The sequence below is a fragment of the Podarcis gaigeae genome (assembly GCF_964106915.1).
Source record: "Podarcis gaigeae genome assembly, chromosome: 2".
Classification (NCBI taxonomy): Eukaryota; Metazoa; Chordata; class Lepidosauria; order Squamata; family Lacertidae; genus Podarcis; species Podarcis gaigeae.
The window spans coordinates 75248222-75269870 of record NC_139679.1 but is presented as its reverse complement, the minus strand read 5'-3'; the positions used below and the strand labels follow the sequence as shown (position 1 = coordinate 75269870).

General features: G+C 40.8%; 1 protein-coding gene across 1 annotated transcript in view; it reads left to right on the top strand.

Annotated features, from left to right (window-relative positions):
- Positions 1–21649, top strand: part of DNAH1 (dynein axonemal heavy chain 1) — a 116532-nt gene that overhangs the window by 51150 nt on the left and 43733 nt on the right. The window contains 20 exon segments of the mRNA XM_083726716.1: positions 225–404; positions 1238–1378; positions 2354–2517; positions 3368–3481; positions 5888–6076; positions 6775–6880; positions 8737–8850; positions 9937–10086; positions 10638–10724; positions 11341–11527; positions 12727–12818; positions 13384–13538; positions 14789–14966; positions 15261–15455; positions 16395–16514; positions 16958–17116; positions 17395–17499; positions 19048–19188; positions 19928–20088; positions 21464–21621. Coding sequence (XP_083582842.1) covers positions 225–404; positions 1238–1378; positions 2354–2517; positions 3368–3481; positions 5888–6076; positions 6775–6880; positions 8737–8850; positions 9937–10086; positions 10638–10724; positions 11341–11527; positions 12727–12818; positions 13384–13538; positions 14789–14966; positions 15261–15455; positions 16395–16514; positions 16958–17116; positions 17395–17499; positions 19048–19188; positions 19928–20088; positions 21464–21621 — 2896 coding nt within the window.

Here is a 21649-nt window from a genome sequence, read left to right as displayed (position 1 = left end):
ACTAGCAAAGTGCTTATATATTGAAATATATGCCTTTGTATATGAATCAACATCTAGTAAGTTAATGAACATTTGCAGAGTGAGCTTCAAGGGGTTTGAATTTAGGGCAGTGAAGTTATATATGCATGCATGCTTTGGATCCCACACAACAGTGAATCTACAGCCTTGTGCAAAGTAGGGTAATTTTCCTACTTGGCTTCTCATGCTGTGCTTCCTCTCACTAGCTGCACTTTCAGGAAGATCTCCAAATTACACACATGTATTCTGCAGAAGGGGAAGAAGTAAAACTTTTCTCTCCCATTTATCCTACTGGCAATGTGGAAGACTGGTTGCTGGAAGTTGAGAGGATCATGAGGGCCAGTGTGCGGGACAACATTGAAAGGTCCATCAAGGTTTATCCAAAGGTAAGTGTCTTTCATAGAACTATGTCAATTTCACTTAAGAAATGGAACTTGTTTGTGGGTTTGGGATGCTTCATCTTAAAAACCAGTGGACAGCAATCTCTGCTGACGGATCTTTGAAATATATTTCTAATAATCCTCTGGCTTTCCATTTGTATGCTTGGATCTTAATGGTGCATATAACTGCATTCCTACTTGTGTCTTGTAGTCTTGTCTATTTTGGGATCAGCATTCTTTCATCATCTAGATTATTCTTGGAATGCATTATCCTGTTAGGGATTGCAGAAGTGCAGTCAACAACCATTTTGTGTGGGGGTTCTGTTCCATGCCCCCATGTGGTGGCGGAGTGCATATAAGTGCCCTCTGTTCTGTTCTGCCCCTGTTCCACCCCCGTTCTGCCCTTTTAGTGACCTTTTCAGTTGGACTCATGTTCATCGGTTGTTGCCTGTAAGCCAAATGATTGGCACAGTAGGCAGTCTGTACCCTAACTTACGCATTGGATTTTTTAAACCTGGTGACAATATTTTGGAAACAATGCAATATGTAAGGCCAGGGCTTTTTTTCTGGAAAAAGAGGTGCCAGGATTTGGGAAGCTTCTGCTAAAGAGAATTCCATGGTTGATGGTGTCTTTTGCCTTACCTTGGCTTACATATGGAAAAACTCAAAAAGCAGCATAGCCGAGCTCAGAGAGTATAGCAGGGCATAGAGAAGGACAGGGTGATCTAGGGCTGGAACTTTTGTCATAAACAGCTATTATACTTTAAACAGTGATGAAACTGGGGGGGGGGGGAGTTCTCCATTGTATTTAATATTAAGGCCATATGTTTTTAATAAAGACACCACGGACTACATGGGTCTTAGATTGGCCAGGCCAGGTGACCATTGCCGGATGTCAGACGTTCTGGACAAAAGAAGTGTCAGAGGCCCTGGAAGCTGGAGATTTGGCCACCAGGTTGTTTCCACAGCTAAGTGCTCAGGTAAAAATGTCACTTCATTGTGTAACTTAGACTCAGTTGCTTCTGCACTGAAACCCTGCTTTTTATCACCTAGTTGGCCAAGGCTGGGGACCCTTTTTCAGCCTGATGGCAACATTTCTTTGTGGGGAACCTTCCAGGGGTTGCATGTCAGTGGTGGGTGGGCCAGAAACTTGTCCTATGCACTAGCTTCGCCCCCCCCCAAGATATGATGAAAAACTCATAAAGACAAAGATCAAGACAATGCCCACCAGCCCTTGCTTCACTGCTATCACAGAATTGTAGGGTTGCAAGGGACCCTGAGGTTCATTCTAGTCCAACCTCCTGCAATGCAGGAATCTCAACTAAAGCAGCCATAACAGATGGCCATTCAATCTCTGCTTAAAAACCTTCAAGGAAGGAGAGTCCATTGCTTCTCGTGGGAGTCTGTTCCATTGCCAAACAGCTCTTACTGCCAGAACGTCCTTCCTGGTATTTAGTCAAAATCTCCCTTCTTGTAACTTGAATCCTTTGGTTCGGGTCCTCCCCTCTGGAGCACGAGAAAACAAGCTTGTGGCAGCCCTTCAGATATTTTCAGATGGCTACCATACCTCCTCTCAGTCTCCTCTTTAGCAGGCTAAACATACCCAACTCCCTCAACCATTCCTCATAAGACTCGGTTTCCAGACACTTTATCTCTTTGGTTGCCCTCCTCCGCACATGTTCCCGCTTGTCAATAACCTTCTTAAATTGTGGCACTCAGAACTAGACACAGTACTCCAAGTGGGGTCTGACCAAGGCAGTCTAGAGTGGTACTGTTTCTTCTCCTCCCCTCACAAAATGTAACTTGTGAGGAAGGCGGAGAAGTGGCTTTTCTTTTTCTCCTAAGGTACTCCAGTTTTCTTACACACTTCAGTACATTGCTAACTATAGAATGCCAAGTAGATACGAGATATTTCTCCAAGGCATGGCCTGACTTGTTATGCTTTCCTTGCACAGCTGAGTGACCTAGTAGCACTTGTGCGAGGGAAGCTGTCTCGGATGCAGCGAGGAGTGTTATCAGCTCTCATTGTGATTGAAGTTCATGCCAAGGATGTGGCAGCTAAACTTGTTGAGGAGAATGTCAGCAGTGAGAATGATTTCGAGTGGATTTCCCAGCTCAGGTGAGACATTTCCTAGAATCTGTTATCACTGTTTTTGGGTAGTGAGACAGATACCTGTCTTCAACTACTGTGAGGTACATGAACTAGGCAGGGCACCCTGAAGCACACAGCCTTGGAGAAAGAATAATCACAAAGGTCTGAAAAGGATCGTCTGACTATTATTGTATCATTCTACTTAGGGGTTATTCCAACCCAATAACACTCCCTTCCAAAACAAATTCACATTATCTTTCTTCTCTTTATCTTTCTCTTTCTTCTCTTTATCTTTCAACTGCATTATGCTAGTTGCTGAAAGGGGTTCTACGCTTAACCTTTTTTGTGGCTGTGGAAAATTTCTGTTAAATCTACTGTTTTTTCTGCATACATAACATTATTTTCTGCATACACTAACATTACCCATTAAATGTCTAGTTTTTCAATAATGACCACTCCCCACATCAAATGGGGGCACCTTTTGCGTGGTCGCGTGCAGCCCCCTGGATCCCAGTGCAGCTCCTGGTAGTTCAGGCTGGCTTCATTCTCCCCAGTCTGGATACCGGAGGTCTCCGCCTACCCCAATCCTGTCTGGGGAGGTGTTGCCAGGGGATTGGCCAGGTAAGAGAAGGGACCACCCTGCCACACAACAGAAGGTGAATCTTACCTGTGAAGCGGCAGTCAGTTCCAGAGCTTTTTCAATAATATGCAGGTGGAACATGCAACGTTATAAAAGAATATGCATTGTTTAGCGTGAACAAAATACAACCAAATAAACAGAACTGCAGTGTTTAAACTGATGGTATAAGAAACCCTTTGTTAGCTCTTGCAGTTTTCTTCCTATGTCATTTTACATTTAACTTTTCTTTAACATTAGGTACTACTGGACAAGAGATGATTTGTATATCCGGGCAGTGAACGCTGAATTTATCTATGGCTATGAATACTTGGGCAACAGTGGGCGCCTGGTGATTACACCTCTCACTGACAGGTATCATAACTTATTAGACTAAAAAACAACAACTTGTCTCCATAATCTTGAATGAATAAATCACTCTTTGAGAGCTGAATCAAGGGTCAAATCTGCCAGTGTAGCATCTGCATTGTGGATTAATTGTAGTTTCTGAGTCATCTTCAAAGGTAGTCCCACATAGAGTACATTGCAGTACTCCAAGCAGGGCCAGGCAGCAAGAGTATGCTCAAAGCCCAAGACCTAACATGGAAGCTCCTAAAAACCAGATACATACGGAGTCAGTGGGAAACTGGGCCTAGCTCTTGTGTCTCCATATGCCAAATATGGTGAAGTGTTTAGGAACAGATTCCACATGTGTCTTAGAGAAACTACGTTCAAAGTGCATAACTTTCTTTTAAAAAGCTTTTTATTTAGTTGACCAATTCATGTATGCGTGTGGTTGGTTGTTGTTTTTTTAAAAAAGTTGACAATGTAGTACAGTGGTACCTCGGTTTAAGAACAGTCCTGTTTACAAACCATTTGGTTGATGAACTCCACAAAACTGGAAGTAGTGTCTCGGTTTGCAAACTTTACCTCAGTCTAAGAACGGAATCCGAACGGTGGAAGGGCACTGGCGGCAGGAGGCCTCATTAGGGAAAGTACACCTTGGTTTAAGAATGGTTTCAGTTTAAGAACAGACTTCCAGAACGGATTAAGTTTGTAAATTGAGGCACCACTGTAATCGGTTGCATGCATCGAAGATGGATTGCATTTCTGCAGGCTGAACAAGGATATAGCCGTTCAGTTCTCAATATTAGTAACAGAAGCAGTTTAATCAAGTGGTCCTCCATGGATAATATTGAATGATGGTTATTCATCATTAAACAGTATGGTTAAAGCAGCTCTCTGAGAATAATAACATATGATCTATGTCTTCTTTTTAAAAATTCTTATTCCTTTTGAGTACCATTATTGATTATTGATGCTTTAGCAGAGCAAGGGATGGGATAGCAAATGAATGTGTTGAAGTGCTAATATAATTGTTCTCTGGAGGTTTCAACTGGATCTCACTTGTTCTAGCTATTATTGATCATCATATTAAGGCCATAAAGCATATTTAGATCAGAAAACCTAGTGAGCCCCTTTAAAAATATTTTTCCTGCAGCATGTCATTTTGAAGTATTGAAATCCACCCCGGGTATACCTTTTATTGCAGAACACACAGAGAAGTAGACTTAGGATGCAGTCTGTCTCATTTACTGTCACCTTCTTGGTGGTAAACAATCTTCCCAGTTTTCAGCCACTGGCTATATACAGGATTGTATTCAAGTACTGTAACTTTTATTTAGAATAGACTCATTGAAATTTATGAACCTAAGTTAGTCATGGTCATTAATTTATATAGGTCTGTTCTGGATAAAAGCTAGTTGTAAACAACCCACAGTTTTCTGTAGACAAAAAGCACCTGCAGCAATCAATCAATCAATCAATCCCAAGAAAGCCAACTGACTCTTTAAAAGGGTGTGTACTTTTTTAACCCTAGTCAGTGTTGGGGCCCTATGTGGGTTTTAAAACAAAACCCAGAGAAGCAGATAAATGACATTCTTCTGACACACCACACATATGTCACAATTTATTTCAGGACATTTCATACACACATCCAAGACACATTTGAATTGGGCTGGTTTACAACATAGGCAAAAAAATGTACAAGATTGCTCTTCATTACAGTTTTGGTTTGTTTGTTTTAAAAAGCTGTCTGTGGCTCAGTTTGCATTTAGCACTCAACCAGATCATGCCTTAGCACATATGCAGAGGTTTCCAGAGAGGAGATTGTGGCTGCTTTGCTCCTTCTCCAATCTCACTGTGACTCTGCTACTCTGACAAAGTCATGGTTTGCCATAGCTTGTCATATGAACTCAGAGCTATGGTTTGTTTCTCTCCATGCAAGCAAAGAGCTGTAACCAATATGTGTTCTTGGCTTACAGCTCATAGTTTGTCTGGAGGAGACAAACCATGAGCCAAAAGGCTCCCCCAAATTCACCCATTAATTTTTTTTTATATTACATTAAAGGAAATACTGACCACTCCCATGGATCCTCTTCTGTGTTTACAGAATGTTTTGTGATTCTCTCAAGATCCCCCAAATTTGTCCTTTTGTTGTTGTTGTTTTTTAAAAAAATTGGTCACATCCACTTTTATACTTTGGGCATGCCCACCATGAGATGTAGGCCCCAGAGGGTTTGCCTGAAAAAGGTGAGCCCACCCCTTTCATAGTGTTCTGATCTTCCCTCGTAGTATACTGTCATTTGATAATAAACTGCATTCTTCTTAACATAATGAGCTATTTGGTAATGTTTATAAATGAATAATACATTTTTCATTGTGTGGCATTTGACTAGATGAACCCTTCCAGCCTTAAAATTATTTGCTTCTTCGTGATAGATGCTACTTGACACTTACTGGAGCATTGCACTTGAAATTCGGGGGCGCCCCTGCAGGACCAGCTGGAACAGGCAAAACAGAGACGACTAAAGATCTGGGGAAAGCTTTAGCTATCCAGACGGTTGTGTTTAATTGCTCTGATCAGCTTGATTTCATGGCAATGGGGAAATTCCTGAAAGGACTAGCCAGGTATTACAAAACAATGCCATATATGACTATGCTACACAGGGGGTGGATCATAACACAGCCGCAAAATTATTGGTTTGGCAGACAATACATGAATCAGAATATTGTTGCATCCAATACATCTAAGCAGAGGGGAGTCTATGAGAACCCAGAACAAGTAGCTAGCCTAGTGATAATTTCCCTACTAGCAATCTCCATATATTGCCTGTTTGAGCATTCTGTAGAGATGTATCACTATATTTGGTTTGATAGAGTAAAAGAGAACCCAATAAACATTTAGATTGTGCTAACTTACATAGTTTAAAGTCCAGTCACCTTTGGAAGCTGGGCCCAATTTACATTTTTGTGACTGTCCCAAAGAGGACATGTAAAATAGTTGCTCATGAAGGTTGGTATCAAATGGTAGGCAATTTGTGTAAATTAACTTGCCACCGGTAACAGCCAGTGTGGTGAGACAGAGCTACACTCCCAACACCAGCATCTCTGCAGCTTGCCTGGAAGGCACTGGGGCAGTAGTGAGGCTGGTGCTGTACAAATGCACTCCCAGCAGTACATTGGTGCAGCCCTAACCTCACTGCCAGCCTACCTTCCTGCCCCAGTGCTGTCTAGATTGGCATAATCTCTTCATACCTTTTAAGACCAGCTGATTTTTTGCTAGTAACTATTGGATCCCTGATACTGTCTTCTCCTTATATGCTCAGTTCTGGAGCCTGGGCTTGCTTCGATGAGTTCAACCGCATTGACATTGAAGTGTTGTCTGTAGTTGCCCAGCAAATCACAACAATTCAGAAAGCTCAACAGCAGAGGGTAAGTTAAGGAAGTGAAGAGTGAAGGAATTTGGCTTCCCGAACCACACTTTTATTTCTCTGGTAGGTACTAGGCCATCACCAAGTGGGATATCATTATGCTCCACTTCCTTGAAGGCAGAAAAAAATGTCACCACTCCTAAAGGCTTCTGTGTTGCCCCTCCTCTAGAGTGACATTTCATTTTTTCTGCCCTTGCTTGAAGCAGACCAAGCTGGTGCTCTTCTGACCTTTAATTGTTTGTTTGTGCATATAATTCGGTTGCTTTTCCCTTGTGTATGTGGTTCTTGGTTGTCTCCTGAAGTTTTTCTCCCCAGTGGGCTGTTTTTTCATGGGGGTTTGAGTGATTTCTGAGATGCTATTTAAAGCTTGTTGTTTTTCCTGCCTACGTATTGGCAGATTTAGGGGGTTCTCCTCCTTTATATTGGCAGTTCCATAATCATTTAATAGAATGCATATTTTAAATGTCAGATGATTTTACTTTTATTACTTTCTTTGACAGGTAGTCCTTTGGAGACCTTTTTTAATATGAATATTTTTCTAATAGAATATTGAACTGGAAATTCTGCTTCCCTAATTAAGAGAAAAGGAAGCTTTCAAGGCTCCTGTTAGTCCCTTCTGCCACTTAACTGGCAGTTTGGTGTAGGAGTTTTGGGCGCTGCACAGGTTTTCATAGCATGGCAAAACCCTGCTACTACACAGAGGTTTGAATAGTTTTCACCTAGCTGAAGAAACTTCTTTTCAAAGTTAATTGGCTGGTTTCAATACATTCAGAAGGGTCGTTACCTGCATTCTCTGGTGCTTGTTATGTAAGCTGTTCTCTTCAGATTGTGGGCTACAGAGTAGGTATCTCTGTGCTGGTGTTCTAGTTCTGCCTCAAATATTTTGGTACAAAAACATTATCCAGTGTTTGTTTTCTTTGCTGTTCAAGTAGAAATTTGTTGTTTAAGTAGGTGAACATATGACAAGCCTCAAGACAATTGTAGAGGCTCTCCAGCATGGAACCCACTGGTGGGTTCTACTGTATTCCTTTTATTTATGTATTCACTTTATAGTCAGAGAGGCATAGCTAACCAGTTACAAAGACTCGAAGGCAGAAAAAAAGTCATTACTCCTAAAGGCTTTTGTGCTGCCCCTCCCCTGGAGTGATAGTTTGCCCTTCCAGCCAGACCATATAACAGTCATCCTAGAAAGAAACTAATGGCATGACAGACTCCAGACACCAGGAGTAGCCATCCATAAAATAAGAAATGTAAACGATGCCAGTGAAGGGTGGGCCTTGGTGATGTCCTAGTGCCTCCTTTGAAACACCTTTCAGGTCAATACCATAGGCACCAGAACACCAGCAAATGACATGCTCCAAAGTTACCCCTAGTAATCTTAGGGTGGGAGCTGGCAAATTAATGATGAGGAATTAATTTCTGGAGGATATGCCTTCCAAATGCATCCTCCAAGGAAGCATGCAAGTCCATCTTATAACTCTCTGTGAAAGAATTTGCAGTAGCCCAAGTTGCCACCCGACACACCTCTAGAAGAGATGCAGTGGATGCAAATGCAGCCAAAGCCACTGCAGGGTAGAATGAGCAACCATGCCTTAGGATGAGCCAAGTTCAGGGAAGTGCAAATCTAAGGGAGGGATGTCATTGTGTGTCCAACTGAATTCTAAACCAATCTGGTCCTAGCTGCAAGCCAATGAGTGGGTAGTATGCATCTTTGGACCAGCCCAGTGAGGACATTTGACTGGATTTGTAGGGTTGGATTTATCTGTTTTGACACAAAAAGGATTTTGTTCCATCTGGAATTGAGGATATTTGCTTTCCAGCAAGTCACTCACTATGATAATGTTTTACTGCGTCTAGGTGGATCGCTTCATGTTTGAAGGAGCTGAAATTGCACTGGTTCCATCTTGTGCGGTCTTCATCACAATGAACCCTGGCTATGCCGGACGCACTGAGCTACCAGATAACTTAAAGGTAACTAAACACTGCTGGACTTGGCCACACTCAGTTCAAATATGAACAACTGTCTCTTACTTAACTATAATGCTATAAGATGACATCTAAGTTCTGACTATCTTAGGATGCAGTTCTAAGGTTAGGGGAAGGGGCAGGAACAAAAGGCAGTTCAGTGACCACATCCAAAGGTCTGCTGGGCTCAAGCTGCCAGGCCAGGCCAGAAATGAGGCAGAGGAGCAATCTTGCAGTCCTTTGTCTATTTCCAGATTTAATTCCCACCTTCTGTACATTTCCCCTCTCAAATGGAAAAAGATAGTGGAGGGAGAGATTGAGTCATGCTTAGAGGTATGTCTAAATTTGTCCCCAGTTTGGGGGTGTATCAGGGGACTAGGAAAGAGTTGGATCCTTCAAATCCCAGCTGGTCCAGATCTTCCTCAGGCACACCTCTTAATGTCTCCCAATATAACTCCATTTTGTCAATATAACTCCATTGCAGCTCAAACACTGGTTGGACCAGGGTGTTAGTGGCTTTGGTGTTGGGGGCAGGAGCTGACATCAGATCTCCCTCTCTGATGTTGGAGCTCTGTGTCTGACATTGGAGAGGAATAGCTGATATATTCCGTCATATATAGAGGAGTCCATCCTTTATTTGTAGGCATAAATGGGATGGGAGTATCCCAACCCCTAGAATGTATTGCTTTGAAGGGAGAAAATCTCTTCCAATTTCAAAGCATAGGTAAATTTGGTGAAAGAGATTTCATTCCACTCCCACAAAGTTAGGAAAATCACTTAAATTCACGTTGGCAAGGGAGACTGTTTTTGAATGCTACTAAGTCTGATTATGCAATAAGATGTTATATTATCCCCCAAATGGTTGGAAATGCCTCCTCAGAAATCTCAAACATTAAAAAAGATCTCAGCTGCAACTGGCAAATTTCATAAATTCTGTCTTCTGTGTGCAATTATAAAGGTTGCTGCCACTTGCGTTGATAACATCTTTTGTGCAGATTTTAATTTGCTTTACCATCCATAAGCACAGATTGCTAAGAGTGAATATACTGTATGTGGAGCCTTCCCTCTTCATGGTGACTGTATACCTTCCAGGCTCTTTTTCGTCCTGTGGCTATGATGGTTCCAGATTACTCTATGATTGCTGAGATTTCTCTGTATTCATTTGGCTTCAATGAAGCCAAAGTTCTGGCAAAGAAGATCACTACCACCTTTAAATTGTCTTCTGAACAACTCAGTTCCCAGGTCAGTATTTTTGAGCCATCCAGCCTTCCTAACATAGGCAGAATCTTTAAAGTTTCATTAGAGTACATCCTGTAGTTCAGAATTGTTGCTGATTCTGATATCTTGGCGCACCATATTCTCTTCTCACTTTCATTGCTATCTCCGTGGCTGTCCTTTATTCATTTTGATCCTCCTTAGCTCAAGTTTTTGTGCAATCATACCAATGTTATCGCTCATGCCCTGGTTTCGTTTTCAGTTGTTACCAAGGAATTGCTTTATGAGGACAGAAGAACTAAAAAGGATTGCTGCAGTATCTAATACCCTTCTTCATAACAGTACTCTCTGCCTCTCTACTCTTTGCCTTTTACCTTTGTTAAAAATGAAAGTATTTAAGCCTAGGCCTAGCTATGTAAAGATTCTCCGTCTTTTTGTTTTCTTAGGAAAGAGGCTGGGCTGCAAGTAGAGAAGGAGATTGGCAGATTGTTCCCTTCTCTTGTCTAATTGATTAGATGCTTGCCATTCCATTTCAGTTCCTATTTCCACTATTGTCATTTCCCATATCTCTGCTGCAGGATCACTATGACTTTGGAATGAGAGCTGTGAAGACAGTCATTTCAGCGGCTGGCAATCTCAAAAGAGAAAATCCAACAATGGACGAGGCAAGTTCAAGTAGTCCCACTTCAAATGGCTCCATATGCAGTGTTACATGAGGATGACTAGAATAGTTAAGAGCCACTTTTCTGGTTACATTCTGGACATGTGTTGCTCATCTGGTGGGGCAGAGTGTTGGGAATAACTTCCCAGCAGGGGCATAGAGCCCCTAGTCCAAAACATATGGAGAACATCATGTTGATGAAGGCTGTGCTAAGACTAAACTTTGTTTAAAATTTTGTTCTGCTCTGTCTGTATCTAATCTACAAATATTTGTACATTAAAATGTGCAACAATTCCATTTGGGGCTAGATCTTGTAACTTTTATTTAGCTTATTTAGATTTTTTCATTAAAAAATTAAGATTGTTGATAACATTCTTTCAGCAACCTCAGTGAAACTCCACCACCACCACATTTTTTCATCTTAGCTGAAGATGTCTGGAACAAGAAAAGTAAACACAATTGAAAAGAACAGTCCTAATTGCAATCATCTGTCTGTCAAAGTACAAAGATTAGTAGCTCTGTAGAATAATCAAGATTTCAGAGTGTGGCAATTAAAGGCTAGGCATGGAGATCCAAGAAAAGAGGAAGAATCTTTACTAATATACTTTTCTTGCTTGCAGGAACTGATTTGCCTAAGGGCCATCAAGGATGTCAATGTTCCTAAATTCCTACAGGATGACCTGAAGCTTTTCAATGGTATAATTTCTGATCTGTTTCCCAAGATCAAAGAGGAACCTATTGACTATGGCATCCTGGAGGAAGCAATTCACAGATACTGTCTTAAAGACAACTTGAAAGATGTTGATGGTAAGTGAAAAAGTAACACACTGCCTCTGTGGAGTTTTCTTAAAACTATATATTAGTCTCTTGTGAACTTTAGAAATTTGGCACCACAGCAGTGGATTATAATTTGTCCTTCAGCAATTGCAGCTCACAGATCATTGTATGAGGATGGGTTTTTAAGTGCCTGGGTGGAACCTATCTGGGAATCCCATGTTCTTCACCTCAAGTTGTGTGGAAGAAAGGCAGGATGCAAATGCAATAAGTAAATAACAGAGCAATCCTTTACTTGTCTGTTCAGAATTAAATCCCATTAAGTTCAGTGGAGCTTACTCCAAAGTAAGTGGATATAGGATTGCAGCCTCAATAAATACATCTGTCTTTCCATCTGTGGACATTCCTTTTTAACTTTTGCTCTGATGTTGCTCTCAGAGCATCAAAAATGGAAATTAAGTAGATCAGGCCCAGAAATTCTTAAAGCAAAATGTTCACAGCAGTGAGAGAAATGTCATTTATTTATTTTTAAAGCATCTGTATACCACTTAACATTTTAAATTCTTACCAGGAAAAGTACAAACCCCAAATCTATGCTCATTTTGTTCCCCTGATTGCATTTGTTATCTAGATTTTTTGGTGTTTTTTTAAACTGTTTTCTAACACTCTGGCAGAATATTGTGCAATCTAAGTAGGAGGGTAAACTTGGAACTTAATGTCATTTACCTGAAATGTATATTTAATATTTATTATTATTTTTCATTCTGCTACATGGTTTAACCTAAAATAGCTCCTGGAGCAAAGAATATTTAAAATAACAATAATAAAAATGATCAAAGCTTTAGAACATTAAAATTAGATCAAATAATAATTCCACTGATAAAAACCAAGTTCAGTCTAAAATACCAGGCAGATAAAATGGTTTTTTACCTGATGCCAAGAAGAGAATTATAAAGTTGGTGTGCCGTAAGTGAAAATGTGCTCTTATTTACATGTATGCTATATCACTCTCTGGATTCTAAAATGTGTGATAGCTATGAAAGGATTGAGTGAGTAAGAGTAGCATTGTAGGTTGTGCTGACATATTTCTCAAGATAGCTAAGGAACAAACTGGTGTGTGCCTTCAATGGTGCTTTGGGTGCTTATAGCATCCACACAGTTTCGTATCCATAGACCTGCAGGCCTGTGAAAGCAACTGTGAGGCATTCCCATTCTGGATCTTTTTCCTCCAGGGTTTGTGATGAAGTGTATCCAGCTATATGAAACTACTGTGGTACGTCATGGTCTCATGCTGGTGGGGCCCACAGGCTCAGGAAAAACTAAGGTAAGAACTTCCGAAGATGCCTGGTGTTGCTGTCAATAGATGAAAGGGAAATAACACTAAGATGGTTTGTCCAGCACTTACACCATAGGAGGAGCATTTCCAGCCTTTGTGCTTGGCTTAATGTGGTTTGAGATACTGTTCTGAGACAGAAAAATCCCTTCTTGCCAAGTACAGTAGCAGCCTGCAGAGAAGAGCTTTGAAATAAGAACACTAGGATTAAAACTGATATACTGATCTTATGTGTACTCTGGAAGAGCCTCATTAAGGCAAGCATGGGTGACTTTGAGCCTGCACAGCTTTGCTGGGATTTCTGCAGTGCGATGTTTGCAGATATTACATCAACTTTCCAAAAGAATGAAGGCCATTCCCTCCTCTGTTTTTGTGATCAGTGCTTGTCTTTTATAATCCTCTTTTCTTAATCGTGTCAAACCCTTGGGCAAAGTCCTTTGTTACTACTTTGCATTCTTCATTATTGTAAATTCATGGTGAGTCTGAATTGTCTTTCTTTTCAGCCTTCAAATAGATGCCATGATGTTTTATTCCCTTGCACTCTTTCTGTCTTCAGTGTTACAAAGTTTTGGCAGCTGCAATGACATCTTTGAAAGGTCGGCCTTCAGTCAGTGGTGGAAACTATGAAGCCGTCAATTATTTTATATTGAATCCCAAATCTATTACAATGGGCCAGCTGTATGGAGAGTTTGACTTGTTGACTCATGAATGGTAAAAGATAAAAACTGTCCTTATCTGTTCTAGATGGCTTCTGGTCTGCTCGTGTCCCTTTTCTAGGAATTATAAGCTCTGTATAAACTGAAATTTAAGAAAGCCCCTCTTTTGTTAGGCATAACTTTAGCTAATGTCCATATGTTTTGATTGTACTTTTCTATGGCCTAAGAAAAACCATAACACTAAATGGATAACTGGCTGGCTCATGCACATTCTTTTGAGCTTTCTACATTGGGTTTTTGCTGATGAGCCTGTGTAAGTAACATGAAAGAGATATTCAAGGCATTAAAAGCTAATGAGAACTGGACACTAAACGTGCATCTGCATCTGCAAATGTGTCCTCTCATTCATTAATCATTGCAGTTGTCATTTTTATTTTGATGGCCTCTACACAAGGAAGGCAGAACTATTTAAGGTGATTTTTCTTCCCTTCCCTTAAACTCGGCCATCTCACCACACTCTGAGTAAAAGGTTTAGAGATGAACTGCTGGAGACTGGTTCTATGGATCACTACAATCACATATCCATCTTCAGGAGTGAAGTAATAAAGATTGCTATAAAAACACAGCCCGTGGAAAAACTCCACTATAATACTGTTTTTCTGTTGGCTATGTCAAGTACATACATCAATACTGTACGTATGTATGCCAAGTAAATGTTTTGTGGACTTGGGCTGAAGTGCATATTTATGAAACCTGTCCCATAGCATATTATGGTTAAGTGTGGTGACTTATTTACAATACTGTTTTTGCTCAGTGTTCTTTCCAGCTGGGCCTCTGAGGGTTTTATTTTCTTTTGATCTTGTAAAAAGAAGACCATGCATATACTAAGTGTATGGATAACAAAAATGAGCAATAATTATAGCAGTTTTACACTGATGACAACAATTATTGATTGATAGAGATAAAATGTTGGACTGCCTCCAGAGATAAAACATTTGAGCTACATCCAGAAGCAATTGATGCCTTTGCATTTCTGGCAATGAATAATTACATGCATTGACACTTCATTTGCTCTGATCAAAATAATCAAATGGGAAACTTTTTTTTAAAAAAAGCAGATTCTGCTTTATGATCTTCAAAACAGCAGAAGCCTGCATACTTATTTAGAACAAAATAGAGGAGGCGATGTGGAGAGAGAAGTTTGGGTTCACAGATGTGATGCTGTCATAAATTATACTGGACACTGCTAGATGGAAGTGTGCAACTATTTGGTTGACTCCTGTATATCTCCTCCCCACCTCATAGGACAGATGGGATTCTTCCTGCTCTTATCCGAGTGGGAGCCATAGCTACTGATCATAACAAGAAATGGTACATGTTTGATGGTCCAGTTGATGCTGTTTGGATTGAAAATATGAACACTGTGCTGGATGATAACAAGAAGTTGTGTCTCAGCTCTGGTGAAATCATTAAGCTAACAGAGGTAGCTTTCTCTTTCCTCCTTTTCGTTTCCTGGTATCTACACACACACACAATCATTTGTAAATGTATAGTCTGCTTTTCTCTGAGAAAGAGGAATATGTGGTTGAAATGTAGACATTTACTATACTTAGACACAATTCTAGTATTTATGCTGGATACTGCTGACCAGCACTGTGATTTCACTAATACATAATCCCACTTAATGAGGGATTGGAGTTTTAGGATTCCCTCCACGCTATGTACCTTTTGTGAAAAGCTGTGGGAAACAGTTTTGCTCCTTTCCTCTCATTTCCAGGCAATGACTATGATGTTTGAAGTGCAAGATTTAGCTGTTGCTTCCCCTGCCACTGTTTCCCGGTGTGGCATGGTATACCTGGAACCCAGCATTTTGGGATTACAGCCCTTCACTGAGTGCTGGCTGAAGAGAATCCCAGACATTATGAAGCCATTCACTGAAGCCCTTGACTCGCTTTTCAGCAGATTCCTAGAGGTGAACCATTACAATATTCCTATATTTTGATTCAGTGTAGAATCTGTAAGTCAGCCTAGCCTTTAGCCAAACAAGGGGATATGAACCTATCAAGTTTGCCTTTATTAGTTTTGGGGCAGCTGGTGAACACAGTTTATTAGATGACAGGAACTTCACCTGTGCGGTACAAGAGCTATAATCTTCCAAAATGCCAATTTATTGTTAATTGGCTTGCAGTGGGAAAGTTCTCTGTGAATTGAGCCCTGTCTCTTTTGCTTCCAAGTTTAGCAACCGGATTACTTTTAAGATTTTACAGTTGTGTATTCATGGTGGTTTGTTTTTTTAATGGCATTTTCTCACTTTAGGTTTTTGTGGCTCTTGCTTTCATTACTTTGTGAAGTGATTTGTTAAAATGGCATTGGGTGGTTAGCTCATTTTCATGTCTCCTGGTCACTTTTTCCTCCATATTAACAATCAACAGGTTAAGACTAATAACAGTCTTCGCTCAATGGCCAAACTGGTGCTTTTCCTTCCTATATGGTGTTGCCTCAGAAGTACATATAGTTTTGAATCCCCAGCCTTGCCATATCAAGTGTGCCCTTGCAGAATGGGAGAAATTCAGTATAGAACTAAGTGGGGCATATACGTTCATTGAAAAATGTCCACTTGTGCAATAAGACTTTCAGCGCTGTCTTCATGTAAACCTGTGTGGGTTTTCTCCCAACCCTCCAGAGCAGAATTAGGGGTGCAGGGAACATTCTGGGGGAGGAGAGTCCCATTGTGTGAATGGACCTCATTCTGTGCACACAACTTCGCTGAATTTTAATGATTGGTTTTTCTGTGTTTTTATTGATTCTAGTTTTTATTTGTAAGCCGCCTTGAGTTCCATCAGAGGAAAAAAGGCTGGAAAAGCATAATTATATGACAACATTTAACTCTTGATCTTCTGAACCCTTTCAGGACTCTATCAGATTTGTCCGAAGTTCAGTGAAGGAAATAATTGCCTCTACAGATGCTAACCTGACAATGAGTCTTCTCAAGTTGTTGGACTGTTTCTTTCAACCCTTCATTCCTGTTGAGGTAGGGCTGGTGTAGCTGTTGGTGCTCAGGGTCAATAGAATGGACAACTGGGTCCAATTGAACAGATGGACGCAGAAATAAGTTCTACATTTATTGATAACAAACAGATGAATTAGCAGACAGAAATGTACTTAAGCTTTGATATTGTTTACTGTGTTATCATTTGTGAATATCTCTTTGATAGGGTCTGATAAGTAAAGCCTAGATGCTAAACCACTTTGGGGTTAATGCTGTGACAGTTGGAATGAATTTGTTCATCAGGGACATCATGCACCGACTGGGTTACAATAGATTTCTTTGTCCATAGAGACTGGAGCTACTTTCAGAAAAGGCATCCAAAATACATGTAGGGAATTTAGAGAGATTTTGCAGATAATCTAAGGTTTTACTTTGTCGCTAATTAACTTGTTCTGCTTCGTTTGTACTGCTAATTGAATCTTCAGGGAATGAAAAGAATTCCTCCAGAGAAAACAGCCCGTATTGGTGAACTGATTGAACCGTGGTTCATATTTGCTTTGCTCTGGAGTGTGGGTGCGACTGGGGATGCCCAAAGCCGTGTGGCCTTCAGTGTTTGGTTAAGGAACAAGATGGCAGACGAGAAGGTAAGTTGATGGAAATGGCATCTGTTCCTAAAGGCAGCTAAGGGGCTCCTGTATTTCCAGAATTTGTGTGAGTTCCTTGTTTCTGCTGTCTCACAGATTAACACTGCCTGCCTTGCTTCTGAATCACTCTTTTGGGAGATACTGGAAAATATAGCAGCTTTAACTAAATAAACAGGATGGAATCACTCTGAAGTTGTTTCCACACACTACATTCTTTATATTAGTCTCTTCTGAAGTAAAGCTAGCTGTGATGTTAACTGCCTGTTTTCTTCCCACAGATTGAATTATTGTTCCCAGAAAATGGCTTGGTCTATGACTATAAACTGAACGATGCTGGAATTAGCAGCATTGAGGAAGAAGAAGATGAAGAGTTTGTTAACATGGTAAATGAATTCTCATCAGGGGATTCAGATATCCCACCCCTTAAAAACATGCAGGAGGGGCCACATGAGCTAAACTTTGATCCCCCACTTGAATGAGGGAGCTTTATCTGTTACATCAGTGCATGCATAGATGTACACAGTAACCAAATGTACAGATGTTGGAGGGGTGTTGCCACCAAGGATATTAGCAGGACCAGGACTAATCTTCTTGGGCCTGCAGCCCTCCTCACTCTATAGAATCATAGAACTGTAGAGTTGGAAGGAACCACAAGGGTCATCTAGTCCACCCCCCTGCAATGCAGGAATATTTTGCCCCAACGTGGGTCTCAAACCCACAACCCTGAGATTAAGAGTCTCATGCTCTAAGGATGGAGCTAGTGTTATTTTTCCTCCCCACCCCCTTTTTTCTTTTGCAGGAGGCAAATGAGAGAGAGCATTCTGACTGTTTGTGGGTGGAGGGTTGGCAAAATGATTTAGACAATTTAGAGGGGGATAAGGGTGGCGCTGTGGGTTAAACCATAGAGCCTAGGACTTGCCGATCAGAAGGTCGGCGGTTCGAATCCCTGCATTGGGGTGAGCTCCCGTTGCTCGGTCCCTGCTCCCGCCGACCTAGCAGTTCGAAAGCACGTCAAAGTGCAAATAGGGAAGGTAAACGGGAAGGTAAGGCGGGAAGGTAAATGGCGTTTCCATGCACTGCTCTGGTTCGCCAGAAGCGGCTTAGTCATGCTGGCCACATGACCCGGAAGCTGGATGCCGGCTCCCTCGGCCAATAAAGCAAGATGAACGCCGCAACCCCACAGTCGGCCACGACTGGACCTAATCGTCAGGGGTCCCTTTACCTTAAGGGCTTAAGGGTAACCTACTCTTTTTCTTGTCCTCTCCCCCACCCCCATTAAATGCATCTTGTCACAACACTAGCATCATTTCTATTTTTTTTATTTCTATTAATTATTTTATAACCATACAACACAGCATACACATCAAGCATAGTAACATTATTAAATTTTGATACTCCAGTTTTGTTTTAATAATTGACTTCACCGTCCAAAAGAATCTTAATTTTAATGCAAGAATAGAATAAATATAGTACAATCTTGCACATTTTGTATTGTAACAGCAGTGAAACAAATATTAAATAATTCTGAGCATCATTTTTAAAGTAAAGAGAAAAGTCCTTATGCCATTGCCACCAGAGTAAGCACCTTTAAGCAACTCCTACCCCTCAGCATTGAAATCCTCGCCTGCCTCTGTTCCTTAAGTCTAACTCTCTTTTGGCATTTAGGAAAATGGTGGTTGGGGGAGGGGATAATCCCAGATGTAGTTTCAGTGAGACTTTGTCATGGTTAACATTGAACTGGTAAAGGGAAGTAGACTTACTGGAATCTCTGGAACATTACTGTAAATTTTCTCCAAGATTCTACTGAGGTTTTTTGCAAACTTAATCCTGTATTCAGTTTCTATATTGGCTCGGATGTATTTAAGAAACTAATTACAGGATGTTTTAAGCCTCTATCTGTCCTTCCCATCAAATGTACCTGTGTCTCTTAGGTGTGCTGGGAGAATTGGATGGATTTCTCTTCATCATTTACCATGGTGCCTGACACCAGCTTTTGTGACATTATTGTTCCCACAATGAACACTGTCCAGATGGCTTTTCTGCTGGAGCTCTTGCTCACAAACCACAAACCAGTAAGTTTCCTGAATTTCAAGTGAAGTTAAGTTAGCATTGTAGAAAGGCAAATATTCTGTTGCTCAGTCAAGCCAGCATTAGTTCTTTGCTCAAAATGTCCCCCCAAACGGCTACTCAGTAGACTTTTATTTGCCTCCGCTTCTGCATTCATTAATTCATTTATTAGTTTGATCTATTACAGAAGAGGTTCTCAAATGCCATTCAGCTTTATTCAGGCAGTCTCACGAAAAGATTGTGGAAGAAAATATCTGTACATGGCCCTGTACTTGATTATTAGTTTTTCTGACTAAGGCTGGATTATTAAACAGCCAACAAGGTCCTGGTCTAGGGCCTCTGCTCTTCATAATATGCCTTTGGTATAATCTACTTAATGTTTATGCAGACCTCTAAACAGCTTAGCCTAGGGTCCATAGTTTCCACAAAGTGCTGTTTTTTACAATGATCACTATGCAGAAGAATGTTATTAAAATATGAGTTAGTATATTTGATTTTGTTCTGCTTCGATTTGCAGAACAAAAAAAGGCTGTTAAGTCATTCAGTGAAACCCCCAGCAATTTTTGAGAACTGTTCTACTGCAGCAATAAACAAAAGAATCTCAAAGACACAGTTTTAAAAGCACTATAGAGTCACAATGGACTGTCAAAAACACTACTAATTGGCAAATGAGTCTGTGAAGGTGTGATTACAGTCTACACACATTCCCCAATAGTGACAGTTTTTCTCTCTTCCAAATTGTAGATTCTTTGTATTGGACCCACAGGAACTGGAAAGACCCTCACAATAGCAGATGAGCTTCTGAAGAACCTGCCACTAGAATTTATCAGCCATTTTCTTATGTTCTCTGCTCGAACCTCAGCCAACCAGACTCAAGATCTCATTGACAGCAAACTGGATAAAAGGCAAAATTCTTTGTTGCAATATTTCTGCTGCTTATATACCACTTTGTTCATATTTATTTTATTTGCTTTTTAGCATTTATTAGCAATCCTGTCCAAATTTGCTAAAGAAATTTAAGCATAAAAATGTAAATTATTTAAAATCAAAGTATAGCTATTTCCCCATCCTGGGAGTGATAGCAGAAACGTCTGGCTGATCAACACTCCCATAGGGTCAGTTCAGTGGGCAAACAGGCATTGGATAAACGCTGGTTGAATGCTCTGGCCCTGGGGATTCCTACTTATTTCTGAGTCACTGGATATTTTGATATTACCATTAGTAAACAATCACATAGCCTGAATGGAAAACACTGGGTTGTTCATTGAGTCGCCCCTTGAACTTGGTGGTTTTATTCATATCTATTTAGATTTGCGGCCATACTGTGTTTTATTTATGTTATTCAACATTGATTATCTAGTGACCTTTAGCAGAAAGTTCATAAGAGCACAAGATGAGAAGCCCCGGTGGCTCAGCAAAGGCCCATCTAGTCCATCATCCTCTTCTCAAGGTGGCCAACCATATGCCTATGGGAAGCCTTCAAGCAGGAGCTGGGTGCAACCGCACTCTCCAAACTTGTGGTACCTAGAAACTGCCATTCAGATGCACATTGCTTCTCATAGTGGAGATAGTATTCATGGAAATAATTCATAGAATTGTAGAGTTGGAAGGGACCCTGAGGATCATCTATGCAAGAATATGCAGCTGTCCAAAACGGATTGAACCTGTGGCCTTGGTGTTGTCAGCACCATGCTCTAACTAACTGAGCCATAGTGGGGAGGTATGTGTATACGTGGTATACATACAGCAAAACTCTTGTGTTTCTTTTTGCTATGATTGCTGCTGCTGTTACAATGTCTTGCCCACCCTTCACCATAAGGTTCCTGGGCAGGTTACAGTAATTTAAAAATCCAATATTAACAACAGTTTAAAACAAATTACAGTTCTAGGAATAGGGTGAATCCTAAAAATATATATTGCAAGCATCAATAGCGTAGGTGCCAGGAGGGAATTAGGGCTGCCATAAACAACGCCCCCTTTCCTGGGCTCCAGCCCCACAAACATCTGAGGGTGATGGAACTACCAAGAGGTCCCTGTTTGCTGATCTTGATATGCAAGAGTCGAGATCAGCACTGAGGAGCATATTCTACACTTGAGAGATTAATACTTTTCCTGTCAGCATTAACGGATTATACATGGATTCACCAACTAATCGACAGGCTCATCATGTTAAATGTATAGTCTCTTCAGCAGCCTTTTCCCAAATTGTACCTTGACTGCAGTATTTTCATCATGTGTTCCACTGTGATGTAGTTTTTATTCTTGTCTGGTTCTATATAGGCGCAAGGGAGTTTTTGGTCCTCCACTTGGCAGATACTTCATATTTTTTATTGATGACCTGAACATGCCTGCGCTAGAGACCTATGGTGCCCAGCCACCTATTGAGCTTCTTCGGCAATGGATGGATCATAATGGCTGGTACGATAGGAAACAAATTGGTATGACATACTTTCTTTACTTAATTTA